This window comes from Calliopsis andreniformis, chromosome 12 (assembly GCF_051401765.1).
Source record: "Calliopsis andreniformis isolate RMS-2024a chromosome 12, iyCalAndr_principal, whole genome shotgun sequence".
Lineage (NCBI taxonomy): Eukaryota > Metazoa > Arthropoda > Insecta > Hymenoptera > Andrenidae > Calliopsis > Calliopsis andreniformis.
The window spans coordinates 4,945,590-4,960,116 of record NC_135073.1 but is presented as its reverse complement, the minus strand read 5'-3'; the positions used below and the strand labels follow the sequence as shown (position 1 = coordinate 4,960,116).

The 14,527-nt window shown below is 33.9% G+C and overlaps 1 protein-coding gene across 2 annotated transcripts in view; it reads left to right on the top strand.

Annotated features, from left to right (window-relative positions):
• The window catches only part of Mmp2 (Matrix metalloproteinase 2), a 244,653-nt gene that overhangs the window by 55,056 nt on the left and 175,070 nt on the right, over positions 1–14,527 (top strand). For both annotated transcript variants that reach the window (XM_076390052.1, XM_076390051.1), the window contains 2 exons: positions 5,936–6,037; positions 9,010–9,179. In XM_076390052.1, the coding sequence (XP_076246167.1) occupies positions 5,936–6,037; positions 9,010–9,179 (272 nt within the window). The remainder of the gene's footprint in view (positions 1–5,935; positions 6,038–9,009; positions 9,180–14,527) is intronic.

Sequence of the window (14,527 nt, the reverse complement as noted above, 5' to 3'; positions counted from 1 at the left end):
TTGAAGATTAATAGAAAAAAGAGCTGAATTTTGTGTCTTCAATAATTTGGGAAGTACAAATTCAAATGTGAAGATAGTTGTCGTAAAAATCGGCAAAGACTGTAAATTTTGGGGGATTGTATTCCTTAAATAATTTCGAAATTATCAAAATGATGACTTAATCCCCTCTTAATTGCACATGGACTATAGTATATTTCAGTATCATCAAATTCCCTGACAGGGGATACAAAAGTGATCCAGTTGGCATGGAATGACCCTTACACTGGACGTAGTTTCAGAAAATCGCGAAGTTCAAGGCGAACTTTGAAGATCTGTGAAATCATTAAAGTAATCTTAATCGTTCATCATTTTGCATTAAATACCTACACCGAAAACTTATAGGACACTAAAGGATTAAGAAATTTAATGGATAACTATGTTTAAATAGACTTCAATTTTCAATTAAAAAGATTAAACAACAATTACATTTTTCTGTGACACAGTGCAAAAAGACCATATCATTCAAACAATTCGCAACTTTATTTTTTTTCTTTCAATTTTCTTTTTGTGTCTTTCCTTCAAAACAAAGAAATTGACTTGCAGGCAGTAGGTACACATACAATTTCTTTATAGAGTATTGTTTTAGTTAACACAACTAATCATCATAATAAATATTATTTTTCAGTCTACATATTCAATATGTGTTCTTCTATGCTTTTCGGTATGTTTCTTTTATATCGAAACTACTGTACAATTACCCAATTTGCAGACATTATCGAAACCGCAGAGAGATGCAAATTGTTTGTAGAATTGCCATGGATTTGCATTGCGGTCATGGCTGTCGATTTCCGCCGTCAATTCCGCTGATTTCCGGTTACGTAAGACGTTTGGGATATCGTCGAATGGTCAGCGGAAAACGAGACGTGTACAGAATAACACGAACGCGAAGAGAAAGAAGATTCGATTTGAACGTTTTCACGCAGACTCTCCTTTTCCGTTGGTTACACCCTAATGTTATTTCCAAGTAGATTTCGAACGCAGCCAGAATAACTTGATTTTATGTACAGAGTGGTTCCTCTGTTTTATCAATTCATACTTTATCTGACGATTTTCAATCCCTTTAATCGGCGAAAAATCTTTTCTGTTTTCTTCCTGTTGATGAATAATTACCTACTTGCTCGGAAATTGTTGTGCATTAAGTTGAATATGAACATCATTGGATCTTAATATATTAAATACACGGGTAATAAATTTATTAATTTTTCTAAATATGTAGATCAGTGGTTAAAGCTTTTTGTAATTTTTTAAAGAAATAGTTCTTAAATGTTGTATACAAAAATTAAAAACGGTAGAAACATTTGTCACATTTAAATACATAGAATTTAATCAAGGGTAATAAATAAAAAGTTTTCTTTTTAATTACAAAAAGGGGTTAATATCAGCACTTGTATGTACTAATTATCAACATGACTCTCAATAAGTTGGTAAATCTAATCTTTATTTGACATAATTCCTTTGAAAGGCGTCATAAGTTCAATATACTTATCTAACAGTAATCAACATGTTATTAACTTCATGGAATGATGGACCACAATTACAACACATATCTCATTTCCATTTCATTTATTATTGCATCTTGTACTCTTCTTAAATGCGCCTACAATTTCAGAATTGCACAAATTCCAGGGAGTATCAGACAGACTAGAATACTTTGTGAGTATGCTCAATCTCTCACAATGCACATGTCCACTGGACGGTTCCAGTTTCGGTTGTTAATTACCATTTAACTCTGACGTACACGTGTCCAGGCACAGTATACCTAAGTTCGTCTCAGGGCTGCAACTAACAGCCGCTAATGAGAAAGGAAGGACGGCCAGTAGGCTAAGGCAAATGGCCAGGGGTGAAAGGCCAACAGGAGCGTTCTCATGGGAGCTCTTTGAGTACTCTAGACAGAGCACAATGGTCCCGTCGCATTGTCTTTCGGTTAGCTGTTGGCCGCTTTTCAGTTAAACCGAGTTTCGACCAGTCTAATTATCCTTCATCTTTAGCGTGTGGTAATGGGATTCGCACTTTCATTCTTCCACGTTAAGTCCCGTCTATGGAATTAACAGAACTTTTGAAAGACGACTGAATATCTTGATGAAGAAATACTGGAAAAATTTATTCTTTGCTATTATTTTTTTTAAAGATAATGTGAAATTATTTACAGGTAAATTGAAATTGTTGAGGCTGTGGAAAATTAACGGTTAGTTGGTATGATAGGTTACAGTTTAAGTACGTACCTAAACCTATAGACATGTATCGCATCCTTGCTTCAAAAGTGATACAACTCAAAAAGGTTTACGCAAATACACCTTATATTAAAGTACTTTATGGTTGTAATTTGTAAACCACGTTTCCAGGGTTGTGTCACTTTGAAGCGAGGATGCCATATACTGATATGAAAAATATCAGTAGATAACTTACAGGGATTAATAAATTGAAAAAATGTGAATTTTATTTAATAGAAATGACTGTTATCATTGTTTTATAATAGAATCGCAACGATCCCTCTACATTACGTTGTAATACAGAAATTGAATTGTGCATTATGATGGAACATTTTAGAGATTAATTTTGGAAAGTGATACAGGGAGGAAGATATTGTTTAAAGAGTGTCAAATAAAATAAAAGTTTAAAAAAGTTTTGTTTCATTTCCTGGCAAAGGTAAATGGTAGATGTCGGCAAGGACGCGAGCGAACCGGAAACCGGGTCAATGAGTTCAAGTGTCCAGTCTATCGGAGTGACCCTCGTTAAAAGACTTTAATTCGAGAAGCTAAGCTTGCTGATACGACAGAGGAGAACGTGTTCAATTGTAGTTGGAGTTAAATGTCTTTCTCTAGCACCCTCTCATGCTTCATTCCAACGCACTGTATCTGATTCCATGATTTTTTGCGGAGTTGGGCTTCAGTTTAATAAAAACTGGTGACCATTATTTTATTCAAATAGTTTCTTACCGAATATTAAATTAGAAATGAGATAATTTAATATTCATTAATAGTTAGAAAAGGACAACATTAACTCTGTCGACTGATTTGTCACTCAACAATGTGAATGAAGGGGATGAAGGGAAATATGTACGATCAGAAATAAACATAAATTTGATAACTTTTAAATTGCTGGAGAAAGGGACTAATAATAAAATCATATCTTAATAAATAGGTAATGATTAATACCACTCATTGTCAGATGTGCGTTAACAATATTCTTCGAAAATCAGTTTTTAGTCACTCGATAGTCAAGCACAATAATGATTTGCTTATAAAAATACAGCAGCTTCCAGTTATACTTAACACTCTACTTATTCTTTTTCACAAAGTAACAAACTAAAATAAAAACTGATTGGTCCGATTTCCAACGACTCAAGAACTACAGTCCCATCACCAGTCTTGATTGTAGTCATTTATCATCACTTGGCTTCACTTTAACCACCCATTAGACATGGCTACACTTTGCAAAGAATGGCACAACGAAACACTCAAACGCACAAAAAAGTTTTAATTCATAATTCACCAAATGCACTAGAATTATCAACACTCTATCACAAGAAAGCCAAATAACGGTAATTCGTCTTTAAGGAGAACTCAATTGGATGGCAGTAGAGTCGCTACTATCTCCCTGCATCGGCGAAAGAGAAGCAATTCTGTATCCGTTGGCGAAAGGATTCACGTGTTGGCATTTGAAAGTGCAAGGTCGTCGGCTTTCCTCTGGCAAGCTGCTCAGTGTCCTGGATCGAGGTAAAACAAAAAACTCGCGAAAAGAAACTCGGTCACGGCTACGCGGGGACACGTTAGCGCGATTGTGTTCAACGTAATTAGTCACGGAGCGGAATAGTCGAATGCTGCGGCACGTGCACAAAGGAAATCTTCGCTCTTGATAAACGCATTTGGAAGTTGCGAGCGTGTGTATTTGGTTTGGAAGGGATGTCTCCCTTCTATTTTGTCCACCTTTTTCTCGCTGAATCGCTTCTCTTTTTGCTGCAACGATGGACACTGCCTCTAAACGTAGGAAGGTCGCCGTTAGGTGGTCCTGCGACAGAAGGCAGACGAAGATGAATGGGTTGATTGTTCTTAAGAGTGGTTGGTAGCATTCTTTAGTTTGTTCTGTCTTCTTGCATTTTGTTTGCTTTGGATCGTTGTCGCTGGATAGTCCTCTTCGATAAAGTAGAGAATTTTATGATTGGTTTTCCAGGAGAAGGCGTGGAATTTGTGATAAACAATTATAACTGAGGTGGGAATTACGTATTTATTAGATTCTTCTAGGCTTGCGTAATCATAAATTATGTTAAAAATCTGGACACTATTTGAACGCAATTCCTTAACCTTTTAAATACTCATTAAAATAAAAGTGTGATACCACAAGAAGATCTACTTATATTATTATTCCTTCCTTAGTTTTCAACACTTATTCGACTGATTTAATAATAAATTATATGATTTAATTTTATATTAGAGGAGGAGGTGTCCATATTTCTGTGGCTATGAGGCAAAACAACATACGTCACGTTTTAAAAAAATTCTAATGGAAGCTGTAATCGGGATCTAGGATGTTAAAATAACATTTCTTTGAAGTTGAAGAAGTCAAAATCTCGAAGACAAAAGCATGTGACTTATTAGGTCATTTTACTTTACAATCAAAGATTTGAAAATTAATGTACAAAAGAAAAACAGAAGAAAATAAAACATGGAGATTGTTCTGCAGTCCAGCGTTTCACTCCATCCAGTGTTGAAACTTTGCACGTGAAACAAAGATGGACCGTTCCTTTGATCTGTTCACAGCATGCGCTTTAACTGTTAACGACTTGCGTCACTTTTGCGCAAAGCACCTGATTTACAAACGAAAAGTACAATCTGCCTACAATCAAGAAACCTGGCTGAATTTCTGCCGAGAACCCATTTCCTGTTTCTCTTTTCCTCGTCAAAAGTTTTCCTCTTCAAGCTTCCTTTGGCAAACCAGGCTTCGAAGGCTTTATTACGAATGCGGTCAGTTTGGAACGTCCAACGATAGTAATCCTGACGCGATGCAGCTCCTTTTCAAGTAATGAATGAACTTTAAAGAGCTTCGAGATCTTTCATGGAAGTACTATGAACTCTTTGACACCGTTGTAACAACTCTAACCTTCGGTCCTTGCCACAGAATAGGGATTTTAGAGACACAGCTGGCTTTCTTTAGTAGTCTTTAATAGGAGTTTTCACTTTTAGTACTTCGTTTCTGGTTTGACATTAATCGTTTGGAGAATATTGCATAATATGCAAGGTATGGAAATAATATGCAAGATTTCCTACTGGAGATTCTTTTTCATGGAATATTGTAAAGCAATTTTCCGCAATTTATATACAGGTATATCATTCCTTTCCTTTAACGTCTCGAGTGAGTCGCATTTCTCTGTCATAACTGTGTCACGAGAAAAATGTTATATTCGTCGCGAGTTCTGTTTGGCAGACTTTTCAATCTTATTTCATCCCACGAATACATAAACCCGTTGCTCAGAATTCAGTGCACACACGAACCAATAAGATGCAGAAGAAGAGAAGGTGTAACCTTTTTTTTTGACTCCTTTGACTACACAACGTTTTATCTTTGTTGTATTTCGTCTCCTTTATAGGTGTCTTTTAATGTCTCTAATATCTATTTTCATACGTTTTCAAATCTTTATTAAAGGTATAGTTCAAAGAAAAGTAATTAATTCTTAAGTTTCTGAATAGGAGCTCCTTAGCTTATTAAGTATGAATCTACTTACTATACGTATTCGAATATTGTGTGATCATTACTGTAGCTGATAAATGTTAGAAGTAATTTTAAAGTTAGAACATCCTGTGCTTACTTATTAAGAATTTTAGCTTATACTTTTTTGTCAATTTTTGCATCAATTACGAACACTGAGATTTTAACGCACGTTTTATTTTTCTTGTTTTAGCAAAATTATCTCATGAAATTTGGATACCTACCCCAGTCGGATTTAGAGACCGGAAACCTTAGGACGGACGATCAGCTCAGAACCGCCATTAAAACTTTACAGGTGAGTGAAGAATATGGTGGAAGGTCACGTACCTCAAATAGTCGATAATGAAGTAGTATTGGATATGAAGTGTGACATTTTTGACTGTCGTTAATTAAAATTGCGCGAAATACATCGTGAAGAGTATAGCATGCTGAAAGAAATATTTCAATTTCATGTCACATTAACTTTTATGGTTTAATTCTTTTACCTTTTGCATACGCGTAACAAAAAATACAGTAAAATTTGAAAATTTGACATTAGAGAGAGAAATCATAAAAATTATGTATTCAAAAAATAATGAATTTAACATTTCACGTGTTATCATATGCACTTTAAAATGTATACAAATATATAGGTTCAGGGTAACTGTAAACAAAAAAATATATATTTAAAATTGAAATCTATATTTTAAATCCAAATTTAAAGTTTAAAATTGGAAGATATTCTACACCTAAAATTATTACAGAATAATTATTCTTATCTATTTCTTTGAAAATCATAAAATAAGCTGACAAATTTTACTGCAATATGAGGACGCAAAAACTTTTCGCTGTAACATTAACAAAAAACAGTCTCTAATAAGAGAAAACTTTAACGAACCTGGCCAGTTGTAGTGGAACAGTGTTGTAATCTACACAACACCTAATTTACATTTTTAAAACTGTTAATATTGAGTTGAAATAAAAATGTTGGCATATTATGTCAAAAAACATGTTTCGAATTATAATCACGAAACAGTTTGGTATAAAGTATATTTTGATAAACGTACTTTTTTAAGTTGTGTCATATTTAAAGTAAGTTTTCGATACACTATTAAACGTTCCTACGTCCTCCTCTATTACCGCCATTTAAGTATGATTAGGAAAATCACTGCCTCGCTTCGAAGACGAATAGAATATAAAACTGTAACTGATAATTGTTAACGAAACATGTGCAGTCGATAGGAAGCTCAGGTTTAACGCGTGATCCATTCGTTGGTGAAATGTTAATATTTTGATTCTGCCGAACAGACGAGGTAGGCAAATCTATGCGAGCGTTGAATACAAGATTAGAGCAGGTAAAACGCTCGAATGCAGCTCAGCCGACGCGTTTTTATTTCGTTTGGTTGATCCTGCTGATCGATATACCAGGACAGTGTGACAGAAAGCGCGGAAACGAGGGAAAAACGAGCGCGTACGTGCAATTGGAAAAAGGGTCGCGTCGCTCGTCTATCATGGATTTACATGAAAATGGAGCTTGTTAATGACAAACGCCTAGAAACGTTCGCCAAGATCAATAATCTTGTCAATATTTCTAACAAAGTGACATCAGAATATAAAACTTAAATTAATTTTGATTAAAATTGATATATTATTTTCTCAATGTTTCGATCATTTAAAATATTCCTTTAAAAAATTAGTCAACTGTTATAGCTTTTAATAATTACATAAATACTCATTGACAGAGCTGTAAAGAAAAGAAAAGTTAATATTAAAGTTCGGTTTCTGAAATATATTAATAAACAGTTATTTACAACTATTAGAGTTGATTAGTGGAAAATTAAAATAAAATCAAAAGAAGAGATTTGAATATGCAGGATTTTAATTTCTTAATAATTTAAAAGTATGTAGATTTATTATTAATAGTACATAGAAGAAATTTTAATTTAATAGTTCATGATATTTCACTACCTTTGGTTTCCACACTTCAATTTATTATTAACAATAATTGTACTATGTGCAAACTTGTTTACAATTCTTCCTGGCACGATGTTTGCTATATGTTACAAAACATGGGCTCTTCAAGATTGTATTTTCGAGCTTCAATTGGAATAATTAATTTTTAATAATGTTATAAAATATGAATATAAATAAAAATTAGTATCTGTTAATGTTCATTATACAGAAATATCGTCGCTGACATTGCGCATGGAGAGGTACGATAAGATTTATGCATGCTTCAATTGAAAAGCTGGTGGGTTCTGGTCGCAAATAAAAATTAGTTCCACCGTCTGGGAAGTGACTCGTGGAAGTTCCAATGCTCTTTCTCGATAGAGATGTCTGAGAGGAAGGATGAAATTTCTGTCGTCTGTTGAGACTAAAAAAAAGAACTCCTCGACGAAGCACGATTCCTTATAAGTTTTACTTGAGGATCACGGAAACTTCTACTTTCCAATCATGTCCTTGCAACAACATACTTATCATCTCATCTTTTAAAGTTTCTGCAATATTCCAATTTCTTTGTTTTTCTCATTCAGTCGTATACAACTTACTTTTTCGATGCAACCTTCTAGAATGACGTTAATAATCTTCATTTATTTATAAATGTATACATTCATGTATTGTAATATTATCAATGATAAATTTACCTATTCTTAGTTTCATGTTCAAAATAATAGGATACTGGAAAAATACGCATGTATTTCAAAGAAACTGAAGACTCAATTTAAATGTCAATTATGAATCAAAATGTTTTAGATATCTCTTTAAAATAAAAATAATATTCTAACAGATCATTGACTGTAGCATTAATGTCAAAAAATCATCATAAATTTAACGAATTGTAATAAAATAAAATAAAGAAAACTAAATAAGTAGCAAGATTAGAGTAATACATTTGTAGGAATATTTCTTTCGTAAATCTCTATCGATATAGAATATCGATGTGTTACATGTTCATACATTCATTCATGATGGTTTCCTATAAAGAATCTAGTATTCGTTATAGTCAACGATACAATAATAAATACAAGTGGACAACATACATTGATCGTATTTATAACAACAGTATTATGTTGAGGCATCAATTTTCTAAGTTAAGTAATATAAATAAGACAGAGCTTATTGCTCTCATAACAATACTCTATTTGAAATAGCGCGGCAAAACAGTTCTATATAGATAGGTTGACTAATTAGAGTTCGATCACGTGACAATTGCGCGCGCAGTACTGTTTATATCTATTCCACACGCGAAGGAATCGTAACATTGCGCATGGCTTTCTTTGCCGTTAGAAATTTGGCGGTATTCCTGTGACTGGTAACATCGACGCAGCTACGAAGAAGCTTATGAGACTTCCACGATGCGGACTTCCAGACAAGCCAGATCCCAGATACACCAGGATAAGGCATAAACGTTACGCGATCCATGGGCAACAGTGGCCGCATAGGAATCTGACTTGGAGGTAAGTGACTTAACAACAACTTTATATTTTTGTTACTCTTATGTGAGTAAGGTAATTAAAGCGAACGAATCAAAAACCTTTTTTTTTTTTGGTTCGTTATCCAATTTAGACGTTTTAAACATTTCATGTTTTTCATTTAAGTAAACGGTGTTTAATTAATAAAGGTTAAGAGCCTTTTATCTCGAAAAGTTTGGCTTTTAACAGTAGATATGTACATAGTAAATATGTTTAGTACATGTATAAAATATAACACATATTTCTTGGATAAGTGAATGTTTTTACAAGCAATGAAATTGAACCTCTTTTTATAAAGAGCAATATTTAATGACACAAACATTAAAGAAGCAGTAAATGTATATTTAGAAATGGGTTAAATATACAATGGAAGAAAAGATTTTACTGTTTTAAAAATTGTTATGCATTAAATTAAGGGGGTTAGACTATACTGTCTTTTAATAATTTACTTAGAAACTGGGAGAATACAGATTTTTAGGTCACTTCTTTATTACTCTTTAGGAAGTATTGAGTTATACTTGATTATCCAAAGTTTTACAAAATTAATTATTCAAATTTTGACTTCAGTAAAATAAAGGAGGTAGAATAAAATGAAAAAAATATAGAGTTTAATTTCAAAGTGAAATTTAAGAGAACAAAAATATAGCAGTCATTCGTTACAGTTTTTGGTACCATTAATTCGTAAGAAAAATTCTCAATTTTAAAAAAGATCTGTCATAAGTAAACATTTTTTAGTTAACTCTAAATTGCCTAACATCATCTTTAATTATAAATCATAGATATTTTAAAATTAGTTTTTTTTAAATTTTGACCAATATTTATTTCATAATGTTTTAATTTAGTAATTATGTAAATAGAAAAATTTCTTTCCACATTTCTTAAAAATTGTATATTTTTTACAAAAAGAATATCAGTAAAAGAATATCAGTAAAAACAACAATTCGAACTCGTGAAAATGGAAATGACTAAATCCTAAGAAGTGCTAAAATCCTCCAAAAATAGGATAACAATAATGAACCTTCATCCATTTCCCCAAATTTCAGTACCACTAGTTCATTTTTAGTTTCTGCATAACTTTTACTTCAAATTGGAGCTCTCACGTATAAAAGAATATCTTTTTCAAACTTTTAAAATATGTAAAATTACACCGTAACGAGTGTTGGATGGTGCAAGAGTGTTCCTTGTTCTGAGTCAGCGGGGAGACCAGGAATTTGATTATCAGAACGCGAGCAAAGGTTTTTCTCGTTTAGACACTTTTTCACGTCCAGTTTTCACGTAATCAATACCACTTAACGAAAAAGCGCGACCGATATTGCGACCACGTAAGCAAGTTGCGCATCCGTCGTTGAAACTTGAAAGCTTGCGCGTCAGCAGGAACGATTCCAGGATAATAACACTCGTGGACGCGTTGCAATTACTTGTTCAAGGAACAGGTCGTTCAGCCTTCTAATTGCCAGCCGCTGCGTGGAGGTCGAGACACCAGGGTCTAGTGGATAAAATTCTGTTGCGAACGCAGCGTTAACTTGATGGAAATGCCACTGGCGTTGTTGGTCGATGGCCAACGGCGAGTCTGCACTCCTGTGGATTCGTTTGCTTGGCAGCTGGATTGCGTCCCCTTTACTCTGTCCCATGGGAAATGACGTAACTACGGCTATTCGAACGTACAAACGTGAAAATTCTGCTGATTTGTGACGCGAGCAAAAATTGCAAGTTTCACTGCTGCCTTTGTTGTTTATTTTTCGATAAAGCTGGCGAAAGCTAGATTGACCACTAACTACTGCACTAGGGAGATAACTCGGAAGTAAGTTAAGGATTGTGTAGTTCTTGAATTACGGGATAAATATTTGTCGATTGAATGTTTTATACAGTCAGTGGTAATGGCTTAAAAAAGTATTTAATAGTAATATGTAGTTAGACTATTTATTTATGTAAATCATATTTTTACTGACATAACTAAAGGAATGGGATTTCATTAGAGTATATACTAAAATCTGCAAAATTTGTTTTTGACTATATTTAATGAATGGGCCATTTATTATGAAAGTGATGTTAATCTATTTTTGGAGAAAATTGTGGGAGTGAATAATAATTTATATATAATATAGTTAAAAAAGATTTCAAAGAATTGTAAAAGAAACAGAAAAGTTATTTAAAGAAACTTCAAACTGTACACAAAACATTATCTTGTATAGAAAGATTTTTATATAAATGTTTTATGTAAGATGAAGGAAGAATGGAAGGTAATAGAAAATAACGTATGGTATAGTTTTAGCTGTTATAAATATTTTATTATACTTTAATAAGTATTTATTATTAATATTATTCATTAAAAGTCTTGCTATAGATTACGTTTAGTAAAACACAAACGGTCTAGTCTTTGAATAAATTCATCATCTTCATAATCGTTCTGTCAAAACTTAAATATCGGCGGGAAACACTATATCAGTCGATAGAGTAGATTCCCTATGTTAATTATCTGTTGTCGGTATTTCAGTGATACCGATCATGCAGCATAACGTTTTGTGGTGCCCTCTACTAGCATATTTCATTTCATTACCTCTCAGTATTTAATTTAAGTCTTCTGCATAGTGTCTTACAGGGTATGTGAGCCTTATCTAAGCTGATAGGGATATAATATAACGTGGTGTATAACGAATAAATAATTACCATTTTTTCTTTAAAGAAAACTTCATCAATTTTCAACTCCTTTTTTTTATTGTAAATACAATTAAAAACGTGAGATACTATTCCTTTTTTGCTTTGCTGATACCTCCAACTGCTATTAGTGAAATTGGTTTACGAGTTATTGTTAATTTGAGATTCCCAATTTTTAAACAGGAGACTCTCCTTATTCGTACAATCAACAAGTTCATGCTTGTACAAATAAACTTAACGAAACATGCTGCCAGTCATTAGTCATTAACAGAACGCAAATGCATTTATTTGATGATGGTCGTCAAAGTTTCAAGTGTACATTCGACTTATGCACAGTTAATGAAGTAATTTGATCTTAGTTAGTTTTTTAAGGTTTAGGGTAAACCTCAGGATAGGCATTGGAATCCTAGTCACTTCACCTATACCGCAACCTAGGAAATTGGTAGCACTGACACGCTTTTAGCGTGAATTTTGCAAAGACTAAACCAAAACTTAATCACTAGTGAGCATGTCGAAAGGCGTCAATGAAGTTCTCTTTGCAACCTTAGGGGAAGTAGTGAAACAGTCGAATTCGTACTGTTTTCCTTCCCAAGTTAAACTAGGATTTTGTTTTCTTTCTTCCCAAACTTGGACAGGTACTTCTTTGTTTTTCTTTCAAAGTCTGGTTCATGTTTCTTCTTTCCTAGCTCATTCTGAAGTAACAAATTACGTTTTAGACAGTTACCAACCATGTTCCAGTCACTCACCAATTGCATTTTCATTCCTGTAGATAATTGTAGGCACTGGCTATGTTACAAAGAAAATGATATTCCAACCAAAATTCAATCCAATTCTAATGTTTATTAAAAACAGAAATAGAATCTGTATCGTATTCTGTGTAGCAGCTTCAGATACCTTTACTACAAGATGAACTATAGACTTCAGCAGTTAATAGAAGAAAACTAAGAGCTCATGGTCAAGGAGTCCTGGATCTTATATTTACAAGAAGTGTCTTCGTGAAAGGTGTCCAACTTAAAAGCGAGTTTGCATCTTGTCCAAACTTCATCCGATGGCCTCTATAACATGACAATCCTTGGCAACCTTAGAAGGCGTTGTTTGCTGTATTATAACAGAACAGTCATTGCTAACATTAAGAAAACTTCATCTGCGCACATAACTACAAACTTGACCTGGTTGAAATAATAAACGAAAGCCTGAGGAACTCGTAAGCGCTTCGACGTAGAACAACTTAACTGTTGCTGTGCCCGGAGGCATCCTTGAGAATTCGGGTCTGAGAAGCGTAAGCTGTGCAAGCCTTCCGTAAGAAACCGACAACGAGCTTAAGATGATGGATAGATTAGTCGTGGTAGGCTCGAAAACGCAAACGAAAATTAAGTTAAAACGTTCGTGGTTGCGGTGTCGGCGGCCGATAAATTCGTGTACGTTTCCCGCGCAGTAATCGAGGCAAGAGATAAACAATATGGGGTTCATTAGTATTTAGGAGTTCTAATTAGCGAGCGCAAGGGGCGAGTCATCGTTCGCCTTAATTGCATGCCTTAACGACCAGGTACACCCGCATCGGGGTGTCGCACGAAAATTTCGTGGTAATTTCGTCGGGATGCCGAGCTGACACGATGATGGTCCTCGAAAATTTAAGGTTCTCCAGGCGTTGAGAGAAGGAGAAGAGAGTTAATCAAGCTCTGTCAACAAAATGTCGGAGTGAAATTAGCCTCGTTAGTTGAATCTGCAAATAGCGCCCTGATCAATGGAAAAGAAACGCGCGGAATATGTGAGATTTCGAAACGTTTTTCTCTGTCGGTAATTTTTCATAAGTTTTTTATAGTATCTATAGCATTTTCTGGTTGTAAGCTGGTTATTGCGTTTCTTGATCTTCAGAAGTAGTCTCCCCTTTTTTCTTTTCATTTTCGTCTTTGATAAGACAAAAATGAAGCGAATTTAGAGTTTAATTGCTTAAGTTCGTTGCTTGCCATCTCTGATTTCGTCAAGTCACTTTCTCTTTCTACTGTATAAGCTATAAGTGGTACTAATTACATCGTATATTTTATTTTGAATAAGCTTATTGTTTACATCGAATAACGAGTTTATAGTAAGTAATTACTGAATTGCGTAATTTAAGTTGTTTTTGAAGTAAGAACATACACTATTGAGAAAAGAACTTTTGGTTCCATGTTTGGGTGTTCAAGAGCAGGTGTCAAAAATATTAAGAAATGATTCTACCTGTCAAAATAGTACAAAAATCAAAAGTGACGAAATTGCGTTTGGAGCTTCGTTCCAGAGCTATTAATTGCTATAAAAATGTCTAAAATTCGCATGAAATTGTATTTGACTTGGGACTTATTCTATTGCTAACATACAGTAAATAAATCTTAAGTCAGATATAATAAAGCTAGTAGAATAAATCACAAGCTAGGCACAGTAAAGTCAGTAGAATAAGTCCCAAGCCAGCCACAGTGAAGTTACTAGAATAAGTTCTAAGCCAGGCACAGTAAAGTCAGTAGAATAAGTACCAAGCCAGCCACAGTGAAGTTACTAGAATAAGTTCCAAGCCAGGCACATTGAAATCAGTAGAATAAGCCCCAAGTTGGACACATTTCACGCGTATTTTAGGCATTTTAATAACTTAGAAATGAAGCCTAAAATGCAATTTTGTCTATGTTTATTTTCGCCTCATTTTAGTT